We start from the raw sequence: 12,121 nt of genomic DNA, 5'->3' as shown, positions 1-12,121 counted from the left end.
GTGGCCCAATGCAGCAGGGCTGTGCTAGAGGAGGTGAGGGAGGCCCAATGCAGCAGGGCTGTGCTAGGGGAGGTGAGGGAGGCCCAATGCAGCAGGGCTGTGCTAGAGGAGGTGAGGGAGGCCCAATGCAGCAGGGCTGTGCTAGAGGAGGTGATGGTGGCCCTGGGGCAGCAGGGCTGTGCTAGAGGAGGTGAGGGAGGCCCAATGCAGCAGGGCTGTGCTAGAGGAGGTGATGGTGGCCCAGGGGCAGCAGGGCTGTGCTAGAGGAGGTGGCCCAGAGGCAGCAGGGCTGTGCTAGGGGAGGTGAGGGTGGCCCAATGCAGCAAGGCTCAGCTGCCAGTGTGGTGCCATGGCCATCCCTGCTGGCACAGCATGCTGGGGGCTGTCACAGCATCATCACCCTCTCCATTGTCCATAGCACACAGTCCAGCTCTGCAGCAGGAAACCATCCCTTCCCCTGGGCTTCTCCCTGCCTGGGAACAGCCAGCAGAGCAGATAAGTGGGGCCTGGCAGCTGTCACTGAGTGCTGTGCTGAGCTGTGCCAGAGAGCCTGGCATGATTTGGCTGGCTTCCAGCTGGCCTGTGGGCAAGTGCCAGCCCTGCACAGTGCCAGGAGCCCTGTGTCAGCTGAGCCCAGAGGGCAAGGGACCAGGGGATGGTGGCCAGCAGGGCAGGCAGCTCTGTGCTGGATGCCATGGGGCTGGTTTGGACCAGGGGATGGTGGCCAGCAGGGCAGCCAGCTCTGTGCTGGGGTGCCATGGGGCTGGTTTGGACCAGGGGATGGTGGCCAGCAGAGCAGCCAGCTCTGTGCTGGGGTGCCATGGGGCTGGTTTGGACCAGGGGATGCTGGCCAGCTGGGCAGCCAGCCCTGTGTGAGGTGCCATGGGGCTGGTTTGGACCAGGGGATGGTGGCCAGCAGAGCAGCCAGCTCTGTGCTGGATGCCATGGGGCTGGTTTGGACCATGGGTTGGAGCCAGCAGAGCAGCCAGCTCTGTGCTGGATGCCATGGGGCTGGTTTGGACCAGGGGATGCTGGCCAGCAGGGCAACCAGCTCTGTGTGAGGTGCCATGGGGCTGGTTTGGCCAGAAGGATGGAGTGGTGGCACTCAGTGTGAGTCCCAGCTGCTGAGTGGTGATGTTTGCTGGCCTGGGGGTTTTGGCTGAGGGACAGGAGCCCAGAGGAGGGGGATGGACAGAGCCACTCGCTGGGCCATGCAGGAGATCCCTTGTCTCGGCAGCTGCCCTGGGGAGGAAAGGCCCAGACAGAGGAATGTGTGTGGGGACAGGGATAACTTTGAGCTGGGTTTATGGAGTGGTCAAGAAAACACAGGAAATTGGCTGCAGCTGAAGGTCCTCCTGCCTGGAGACTGCAGCAGGGATGGGAAAATAGACAAGTGATGTGTCATGGAGGGAGCAGACAGCGCCCGATAGCAGCAAGGTATGGAAAGCCAAGCAGGGTGCCAAAGACAGCAGAGGGCTGTCCCAGTTTGATAGGGCAATAAAAAATGGACTTTATGGGCTGTTGGAAACCTAAGGCAAGGAATCATGTGGAAATGCCAAGCCTGTGTGGAAGGAGAGCAAAGAAGTGGATACAGATTGCTGAGCTAGAACTGGATGAGGGATAAGGAAAATGCTTTCCAGGCCATTAGGAAAGGAGGATGTGAGACAACAGCTGCTAGAGAAGATAGTTTAAAAATCCTTAAGCCTGAGTAACTCACACCCAGGGGTCCCTTCAGGGCTGGCTGGAGCAGGAGCCAGGATCCACAGGGCTGGGAGAGCTCTAAAGCAGCGCTCAGCATGGGAAGGGCTGTGCTCCCCAGCACAGGAGAGGAGCAAGCAGAGGGAAGAGTGCAGCCACAGTTCACTCTGGCTGGAGGTTCTTTGGACCCCTGGGATGTCTCACTGTGAGCACTGTTTGGCTGCAGGAGCCCGTTCTGTAGCGGGAAGGAATTTCACGTGTTGCTTCATGCTGTTTGGATCCTGGTGGAAAAAGCAGCAAAAGGCATGGTGCTGGCTCCACAGCCAGCACATTAAACGGGCTGTGAGCTGGGGAAGTGGCCAAGCAGCCATGGGGGGCTTCCAGCAGGTCTCATGTCCAGGCACAGGCAGGATTCCTGCGGTGCTGGTGGTGCACACTCGTGTCCCTGGCACAGAGCAGCAAACCCACAGCAGGAATCCAGCTCTGCACCAGTTCTTGGCTCTGTAAAGCCTGGTCATGGGTGGATTTAAGCTACTCCCAAGCAGCAGCTCCATTTCTCTTCCCCCAGGGCCCCCAAGAATGAATCCCTGGGATTGCTTTATTTCAGGGTATACCTGGGATCTGAGCTGGCCGCATCATGCCCTGCTGAGCAAGAGGCAGGCAGGAATATCCACAGAGCTGCTGTGCCCAGGGACACCCAGGGACATCCAGGGACATCCAGGGGAGATGCAGGGACACCCAGAGACATCCAGGGAAATGCAAAGACACCCAGGGACACCCAGGTACATCCAGGGACATCCAGAGACATCCAGGGGAGACGCAGGGACACCCAGAGACATCCAGGGAAATGCAGAGACATCCAGGGACAGCCAGGTACATCCAGGGACATCCAGGGAGATGCAGAGACACCCAGGGATACCCACGTATATCCACATACATCCAGGGACATCCAGAGACATCCAGGGAAATGCAAAGACACCCAGGGACACCCAGGTACACCCAGAGTATCCAGGGACATCCAGGAACACCCAGGAATGCCCACGTACATCCAGGGACACCCAGGGATGCCCAGGAATGCCCAGATACGTCCAGGGACACCCAGGGACATCCAGGGACACCCCAAGATATCTAGGGACACCCAGGAACGCCCAGGGACATCCAGAGACATCCATGGACATCCAGGGACACCCAGATACACCCAGGAAGGCCCAGGTACATCCAGAGTCACCCAGGGACACGCAGGGACGCGGAGGGCGCCCGGCAGGGTGGCGCGGCCGCAGTGCCTCCTCCCCGCGGCCAGGGGGCGCTGTCGCTGGCGGAAGGGCGCTCCTGGCGGGGCCGGGAGCGGCGGGAACGGCGGCGGGATCAGCGAGATGCGGCAGCAGCACCGCGGGCAGCACCGGGAGCAGCACCGGGAGCGCGGCCCGGCGCTGCCCGCCGCCGTCGGGGCGCTGTGCCGGGCCCTGCCGCCCCGCGCCCGGCCCGCCCCCGACACCCTGCGCCGCGCCAGGTTCGACCGGCCGCAGGCGGTGAGCGCCGCGCCGCCCGGAGCTGCGGGGCACCGGCACCGGCACAGGGCACGGGCACCGGCGGGACAGCCCAGGGCGGCTGGGCCCGGGGACGGGGCCTGGATGCCAGCGCCACGGGCACTGAGCCCTGGTGTGAGCCCTGTGTGTTCTGTGCAGTCCCTGTTCCATGCAGGCCCTGTTCCATGGGGTCCCTGTTCTGTGCAGTCCCTGTTCTCTGTGTTCTATGCAGCCCCTGTTTTGTGTGTTCTGTGTGTTCTCTGCAGTCTCTGTTCCGTGCAGTCCCTGTTCTGTGTGTTCTGTGCAGTCCCTGTTCTGTGCAGTCCCGGTACTGGGTATTGTGTGTTCTGTGTGTTCTCTGCAGTCCCTGTTCCGTGCAGTCCCTGTTCTGTGTGTTCTGTGTGTTCTCTGCAGTCCCTGTTCCGTGTGGTCCCTGTTCTGTGCATTCCTTGCTCAGTGTGCACCCAGCTGACACACGTTAGGGAGCTCTCAGCAGACTCAATGCTCTGGGAAGCGCTGTGTCCTACTGTGGTTGTAACTCAAGGCTTGGTATTTCACTCTTCTCAGTGTCACCTGGGCTTTGCTGCCCTTTGCCATACCCCAGCTTGGGTCTTGCTGCTTTGCCTCTGAGGCTTCTAGCTTGCACACAGGGTACCTCCCTTCCTCTGCTATTTTAAGGATTTTACGAGTGTTGACTGAAATTCCAGCTGTAAGAATCACTATTTGAGTTTGTCAGCATGCTGTCCCTGCGTGGCCAAGAAATGATTCCCACTTCCAGCTCATTCTGTGCTGCCTCTTGTTTGTGAGTTTCTGACACTGTGGTGGTCAGATCTCACCAGTGTGTTCTTGTTTGACTATGGGTGAGCTGTGCCACATGTGGTTGTGTCAGAGCAGATTTTGGAACACTCTACACGTGGGTCTCACAGTAGAAGTGCTGGGTGTGCAGCCAGCATCAGCTCTTTTCTTTCTGGGTGCTCCTTTCTGTAGATTCTGTGTTCATGAGGCAGGTAATACAGGAACCTGCCTGATCAGATGGTGTTGGCTGGGTCAGCAGGTGTGCTGTTCCATGTGTATGGGCTTAATTGCCTAATTAAGCCTAAATAATATTGCAGATATTTTTCTTGCTGATCTCCCTTCTATCCCTGTCTTTTGCAGAGCCTGGACTTCTGGAGGCTGCTGTACGTGCTTCTGAAGCAGGTCCATGGGGGCAGGTGGACAGAGTCTGATGCCATAGGTAACATCATTCTGGCTGGCTGCAGTTTCCATCTGTCCTGGGGAAGGACTGGCACTGGTTTTGTTGGTTTGTTGACCTTTGGCTCCCTGTTCCCTGTCCTGAGTGCTCCTGTGCCACCAACGTACTGGGTGTCAGGTTTATGATGAGTAAATGTGCTGTGAGGCAGCCTTGCTACTCTTTGGTGTGCTTTGTCCTGCAAACTGGGATGTTTGCACAGCCTCTTGCATCCCTGTGACATTTTATTGCAGGTAAATGTCTACAATGATATGCATTCTCAATGTCTGCAAAGACAGAAGTAGGTTTGGTTTTCCTTTGGTTCCTTCTTTTCCCATTCCCGTGGTTCTGTTGGTACTTTTCTATCCAGGCCTGTGTCAGAGCCAGGAACTGCAATGTGAGAACCATAAAGGCACTGTTTTGAAGTTTGTGTGATTGTTTCAGGGAGGCTGTGAATCATGGTTATGTGGACAGGGCCACTGCTCCAGAGAGGAGCTGAATGCAGACTGGCTTCTCAAAATAGCAGAAGACTGTTTACTTCTTAAATATATGTTATTCCAATACAACACTACTCCCCATCTTCTCTCTTGAGACATGTCTATCTAGGGCCTTTCCATTGTATCAGAATTGTACTGTGATGAATCAAGGTCTCCTCATACCAAATCCACTTAATATTCACTTTTGCCCTTGAAAGCCAAACAGCCTGAGCAACGCTGTATAAGCCCCTGAATAGCTGCAAGGCTGGTGGCTCTGTAAATGGAATTAAGGAAGGTTAAGCACTGTGGAATGCAGAGCAGAACCAGCATAGTTTTGTTGGTAGCTCAGCAGGAAGTCCTGTTACTCGCAGGACTGCTATTTTTCATTTGGCTGTTTTTATTTTCCACTCATCCACAATCTGCTGTGTATATGGCAAGTCTGTTTATTGACTGTCTCCCACAGCATTGTGGATGTTCTGCAGCACATGTGCAACCTTATTGGATCCTGGCTGCTCCCATGCTGATTGCCTGTAGCATTTGGGGACAGGATTTCCAAGTGCATGTGGCAGGTTCCTGGCTCTAGAGAGAGCAAACACAGCCTCCACTGGTACATTGTGAGGGAGCAATGTGTGGTTCTGCTGAGAACTGCCCAGCTGATTTTTGAGAAACCTTTTTAGTCTCAACTTGGTGATTAAAGCTGAAATTCAGGCTGGAGAGCTGTACTGTTTTTCAAATGACACTAATTACTTTTGCTTGGCAAGTGAATGAGTTGTCTGCTGTGAACACAATCAATATTTCACTGCTTTTCTTCTCTGCCCCAGCTCTAGTCTCTTGTGTATTTCATGCAAATGAATTAAGCCTTGGGCATAGGCACTAAATAACTTTCTCAGGTTTGTGTAGGATCCTGTTACACAATAGAGAATTGAAACAGATTCCTCTAATCCAAGTCTAGTGCCTTAGTCCACAGATCAAGCTTTCCTTTCCTGTGCTCTTTTTGTACAACCTCTTAATTACCTTGGTTAAAACAAGGAGAGCAGCAGTTGCCTGATCCCAGAGGAAGGCTGTGAGGACTCCTTTGGTGTAGGGGTTACTGTGTGCATAGAAACAGCTTTCAGGAAAAGAGAAGCCATTCTCCAGTGATCTTGTACCCTTTATTTTTCAAAAGGAAACACTGATCTTTGGCTGGTTCAGGAATCCCACTGAAGCCTGTGGATCAGTGGTTATAAAATTCTGCAGCTGGCTCCTGGTTTCTTGTTCTGTGAGAATTCTTTCTTCACACAGTGAAAAGCAGTTAATTACTGTAAACTTTGGTGTAAAATTGCTGTAAAATCCAGCCCCTTCAACATGTCACAGCAGTTTACTGGACAGTGAAGAGTCAGAGTAAGCTGTGGGAATACTCTGGGCATAACCTTGCTGCTGAAATCATGGTTGAGGGTTTCATGCATTTGGATAGTTGCAGGAAACATTTCTTTGCTGGAATTGCTGTTCACTTTTTGTAGCATGGGAAAGAGGTCTGGAGCTGCAATAGATTTTTGTTTGTTTGACAAGTTTAGCAGAAAACCTTGTTCTGAAGCAGTGGTTTCCCATAATAGCACTACCTATGCTGGTGTTTCTTGTCTGAGTGCATGAAGTAATATATCTGTGTCTGTGCTTGTGCTTGGTTTGTAGCTTCTTTCCTGCCAGGCTAGTGCATAGCCCTTATTTGAATATCATCTTGTAAATCACTGAAAATATTTGTCAGGTCTCATGGTGGAAGAGAAGAACTTGAGCACAGTTTGAAGTGAGCTGAGCCCTGATGTTCATCCCCAGCTTGGTCTTACTTACTGAATATACTTTTATGAATAATATCTGTGGAAAAGGAGATTAGTTGGAAGCCTTGTGAAGGTCTTTCTGTATAAATTTCCTAATCCTAATGCCATAAGAAGGATGTCAGAGCGGTGTCTGGTGTTATCTTCCATCTGACTGATGTTTTTTCCTCTCTCTTGGTTGCACATTATGGAAGAATCCATCTTGGTCCTGGGTACTCACATAACCTTTACTCCATTTATACTTCTGCCTTTTAAGTTGAGCACTCTAGAGGTGAGGAAAACCAAGGAACTTCTCTAAGGTCATAGGAAGGCTCTTTGAGCCCAGCTCCAGATCCATGCCTTGACTCCCAGTTCCTGACTGGTGCACCTCTCTGTGAGGGCAGCATGTTGCAGTGAAAGAAGGGGAGATAAAGGACCAGAACAATACAGAAATTCAGGTGGTGAATTGCCTTGGTGGGTCTGGCCTGAGTGATATATCAGAGCAAGGAAATGGTGATAAAAGAAAAAAAATCAACCCCTGACTTGCTCTCCTTTCTTCCACTTTGATATGTGCTTTTTTGAGGAGCTCCTTGAACTGCAGATGGCAGCATGTGATGCTTATTTGCTTTGAAAAAGGAGGAAGGCATGGACTGATGATCTTTCCTTTTGGAGTATTTCTGCCTTTACCTGTTATGGCAGCTCCTTTCTTGACAATGCTTATAAAAAAAGGAAAGGGACATGTAAACCCTGCTCATGTAAGAATGTTCTCGAGTGATCAAAATAAAATCTGTAATATCTCCATGCACCTCTTGTGCTTGAGGGATTGGAGTGTACATTTACAGCAGGATTTTTAGCAAGTCACAGGCATTTCTGCCACCCTGCCATGGGGAAGGGAAGCTGCTTGTTTCATTCACAGGGTCTGTGGAAAAAGCAAATGGAGTGATTTAGGTCTTTTGCTTTGTAAGAAAGCTTGAAGTGCATGAAACTGTAGATTCCTCTAGCTCCACCCAGCTGTGACAGCTGTCAAAGTGAATGCCCCAGGGAAAGAAAAGAGTAAATCTAGCAGGATGCTTTCACAGCATGGGGGAATATTCCTCCAGCAGTTCACATGTCAGACTTTCCAATCCAGAGAGGATATGTTTGTGTTTCATAAGTTTCCATGAGCTGCTGTTCTGTAAATCCAGTTCCTCCTTGAGCCCAAGTGACTCTTTAAGTGTCCCTCAGTGTCCCACAGTGAACAATTTCAGAATTTTGCTATGTGTGTGAAGAGCTCTCTTTTATCTTGTTTTGACTCACGTGCTTGCTAACTTTGGTGGCACAAAGTTTTGTGCTGAGTGTTGTGCAAACAAATCATCCACTCTTCAGCCACTGCACAGCACTCAGGATTTTGAAGAGTTTTGTCATCTCCATTCTTGCTCATCTTCTTGGCTTACTTCATTGCTTCTTACAATGCAGCTGTCCTGTGCTTGTGACTGCACTTGTCCTTTCTCTTTATTTCTTTCCAAATTGTCTGTAGCCTTAATGAGAGTGAAGAAATAGGGGTCACAGTGGGTAATTGTGTTCTGTTCAGTGTCCTTGCTGTGTTTCTCACACTGAGTTTGCCTTTGGATGCCAGTCAGAACCAATTGTGATACTGTCATTAAAAACCTTATCACCTGAGACTGTGTTCCTGAGCCCACTGAGCAGTTCCAGGTCCAGTCTTATGCTGTAAGTCAGTAAAGCTAGGAACATTTCTTTCTTTGTGCATGTAATTTTTCATTTTTTTTCTAAAAATACTTTTATCTGTCTTTTTAAAGCTTGGGCTCAAGGTTCTGCAGTCCTTCATGATCTGCCTGCATTCTTTACTGCTATTATCACATCAGCACCAAGTTTTCTGTCACTGTCACATTCTCCAAGTGTCATTTTGAGCTGTTTGAACAGCAGCTGTTTAGTACAGAGCCCTCATGTGAAACCACTATTTGTTCCTGCCCTCTGGTTCTTGTCTGCTGGGCACTTGTCATTGATTCAAGGGCTTTTCCTCTCCCTGCACTGCAGTGCCTTGGTTTCTTTGTGCAAACTAAATCCCAGTAGGAAGTCTAAATGGCTTGATTTGGTTGAATCTTCCTTAATCACTTGCTTCTTGTTGCCCTCAGAGAGCTCCAGAAACTTTTTGAGCAGATCTTCCTTTTACAGCTGTTGGTTCTTAGTCAGTATGTGTCATTTTCATTGTCCCCCTAATTATGTTCTTTATTCTGTTTTTGACTTAGTACAGAGCCAAGGCTTACTGGGCAGAACCTTTTTTAATAATACCTTTCTCTGTGTTTCCTCAGTATTTTACAGCCCTGCAGTGCCTGTCTTGTAGCTGTCAGGTAACATTTGCTGGTGTGAAGGAATATGGATCAGAGCCTTCCTGAGAATTTAATAGCCCATGTGCTGTGCTGCATTATCTCTGCTCTCTGGTGCTCAGAGATTTGCAGAGGGCTGTGAAACTCCTATCTCTAAATTCCAGTTCAGTTCAGGAGTAAAGTGATTCAGAGTGTTTACTAATTCATAGCATGCTTGGTGACTCATAAAAAATGGATAGGTGAGTTGGAGTCCCATTCTAGTGAGGGTGGCTAATTACCTTTGTTAATTTCTGAGAGGCCATTACTGGTCTTAATCCCAACTTTGCATTTCTTCTTTCCCCTGAGCAACAGTTCCTGTAATCAGAAAGGGGCAGTATAAAGAAGGCTTTTACCCTTTCCCTCCTGTCCTTCACCAGTTGTTGATTGTTGCATATGGGTAAAACCTTATAAAAGAAAGGCCTTATAAAACATGGTTTAAACCTTACTATTCTGGCTAAGCTAACCTGTAAAGTTCCCATGAGAAAAAAATAATAAAAATAAAAATCAGTTTACATAATAATCTATTCTTATGAGAAAACAGTTCTCACCTACAAAAATAAGAAGACTATCCTGTGAGAATCCATGAAGAAAAAATAAAAACTATCTAGGAAAAAAAACTTGATAAATATGTACACTAGCCATCATTAACCAATCAACTGAGTTTCAATAATTTGCTAATCTATTAAATTCAAACATGATACCTTCTAATACCATATGAAAAGAAACTATGTACAATAAAGATTCAGCTGTTCTGGTTAAAAAAAACAAGTATATCATCCATCTCATTTCTGTCTTCAAGGCAAGGCTGTGACAGTTGTTAAAGGACTAAGTCCCCAGTCTTCTTGAGGCTGGATTAAAAACTCTGCCTGAAGTGGTTAGCTTTTTTATTTTGCTTTTACTCAGAGTTAGGATTGAATGTTTAAGAGATGGATTTTTTTGTTTGGACTTGGTTGTTTATTAAATTTGTTTTAAAGTATAGAGTTCTTTAGTACTTTTAGCTATTAAGCTAAAAGTGAGAAAATGAAGGTAAATTTACTTAGTTATAAGATTTTTTTAAGGGCTAATTATCTAATTAAAAGTTAACATTTATATCATTAATAGTTTTGACTTAATAGCCAATTGTGACTCTACTTCAGTACTTCCTAACTAAAAACTATTATTTGAAACTAAGATGGAGAAGGAACGCATTTTGTCCTGTATTTATTACTATATTCTAAAATTCTAAATTCAAAACCCTGAACTCTAAATTCAAAAATTTCACTGTGTGAAATGACACATTTCTATTCTAACTACACACCAGTGATTTTAACTCTACTACTTAAATTTGGAAGCTTTCTCCAAGGGCTTAAGTCAAAAGCAGTGTTCTCCTGGGGGTGAGTGTCAGCACAGAAAGTACAAAACTCCCAGGTTGGTTCAGGGTTCCATCTGCCCTCAGAGGAGGCTGTGGATGTGGAGGGATGAAGGCATGGCTGCAGGGTGTCACTCTGGGCTGTTTTGTTCTTGCAGGTGGCCAGGTGAGGTTTGTGAAGTGGGCTCTGTGGTACCACGGCTACAGGCGGCCCCAGCTGCAGCAGCTTCCTGCCGATGGCTCTGCGGGCAGCCGTGAGCTGCTGCTGGCCTTCTCCTGGCTGCTGCCCAGCCTGCACCTCCTGGAGCAGCTCCTGGCAAGGAACAGGCTGCAGACAGGGGATGAGACCTCTGTATGCACGGTGAGCATGAGTCCTTCCACCCTGCCCTGCTGTACTGTAGCTCCTCACACACAGCACCAATGTGTCCTTCCACCCTGCCCTGCTGTATTGTAGCTCCTCACACACAGCACCAATGTGTCCTTCCACCCTGCCCTGCTGTACTGTAGCTCCTCACACAGCACCAATGTGTCCTTCCACCCTGCCCTGCTGTATTGTAGCTCCTCACACACAGCACCAATGTGTCCTTCCACCCTGCCCTGTTGTTGCTAGCTCCTCACATGGGGCACCAATTGGCAGTGGTCTCCTGACTGATGCAAGCATCAGTCCCTTATTGTCCTACAGGAAAACCTTCATGCCTTCTCTCTATACACTTCCCACAGGCAGCTCCACACAAGACTCCTCTGGCAGGTAACTCCCTGCTGTCCCTCACACAGCACCCTAACCCTTCCTCCTGGCAGCACCAGCACACTGCAGCTGGCCAACTCACTCCTCTTTAACACCCATCCTCCCTGGCATAGCTGGGCCCTGCTAAGGGCAAGGCTGCTTCCACTCTTTGGTAATTAGCATAGCTGTAACTCATCAGGGGTGAGATTGCCTTCAGCACTATCTGTATTTTTTTTACAATCCATCCTCCTATACCTGTACACAAGTCACCTGTAAAAGCAGCTGTGTTACCAACAGTGTGTGATGGGTTGGCAGATGAGTGATTTCACTTTTAAAAAAGGTCAGCAGTTATTTTCTTTCCCTTCTCTAAGCTTTCTGTGAGCAGGTTATCTGTGTTCTCTCTCTTTATCAAACTCCCACCCCTGCCTGAATTCCCTGATTTCTGTTTCCAGTGTAGGTGAGGCCACTGTGGAGGAGTGCAAGTAAGTGAATCTCTTCAATCTCTCTGCTGCTGGGTTTTGGGCTCCCAGAGTGAGCTGTGAGTGGTTCTGCAGGGCAGGCAAACAGGTTAGCAGTGAATGCTGTTGGGTAAAGCAGGTAAGGATAAGGAAAACAACACTTTTTGCAAACAACAAGGTCTCACATGGCAGCTCCTGCTCTTGAGGTAACTAATGACCTTGTAACCTCTTTGAGAGAACAGAGGAGTGTGTTGTTTTTGCCCGTTAATAAAAGCTGTTAGCACATAGAAAGTCTGTTCTGAAGTAACTATGGTCTAGTCAGACACTAATTACTGCTCAGTCTGCTTCAAAGTGACAGGCTCACAGAATTTTAGCTTTTTGACAAAGGACATTGAAGGTTGGAAACTCTACCTGCTGATAATCTTGTGGTGTCTAAGGTTTGTGGTCTTCCATGAACCCATATGTGTTTTTTCTCTGGTTTTCTAGAGCCTTTTTAGGGAGCAGCAAAGCAGG

The 12,121-nt window shown here is 48.9% G+C and overlaps 1 protein-coding gene across 2 annotated transcripts in view; it reads left to right on the top strand.

Annotated features, from left to right (window-relative positions):
* Positions 1-3,065: 3,065 nt before the first annotated feature.
* The window catches only part of TEDC1 (tubulin epsilon and delta complex 1), a 64,791-nt gene continuing 55,735 nt past the window's right edge, over positions 3,066-12,121 (top strand). The window contains exons 1-3 of one of the 2 annotated variants that reach the window (XM_056497441.1): positions 3,066-3,227; positions 4,380-4,458; positions 10,585-10,787. In XM_056497441.1, the coding sequence (XP_056353416.1) occupies positions 3,072-3,227; positions 4,380-4,458; positions 10,585-10,787 (438 nt within the window). In that variant the 5' untranslated portion in view covers positions 3,066-3,071. Of the gene's footprint in view, positions 3,228-3,314; positions 3,360-4,379; positions 4,459-10,584; positions 10,788-12,121 lie in introns of those variants that run through there. The other variant, XM_056497442.1, reaches the window with a different exon arrangement.

Source organism: Oenanthe melanoleuca, chromosome 8 (genome assembly GCF_029582105.1).
Source record: "Oenanthe melanoleuca isolate GR-GAL-2019-014 chromosome 8, OMel1.0, whole genome shotgun sequence".
NCBI lineage: Eukaryota > Metazoa > Chordata > Aves > Passeriformes > Muscicapidae > Oenanthe > Oenanthe melanoleuca.
The sequence above is the reverse complement of the archived record's forward strand: the minus strand, read 5'-3'. Positions and strand labels throughout refer to the sequence as shown.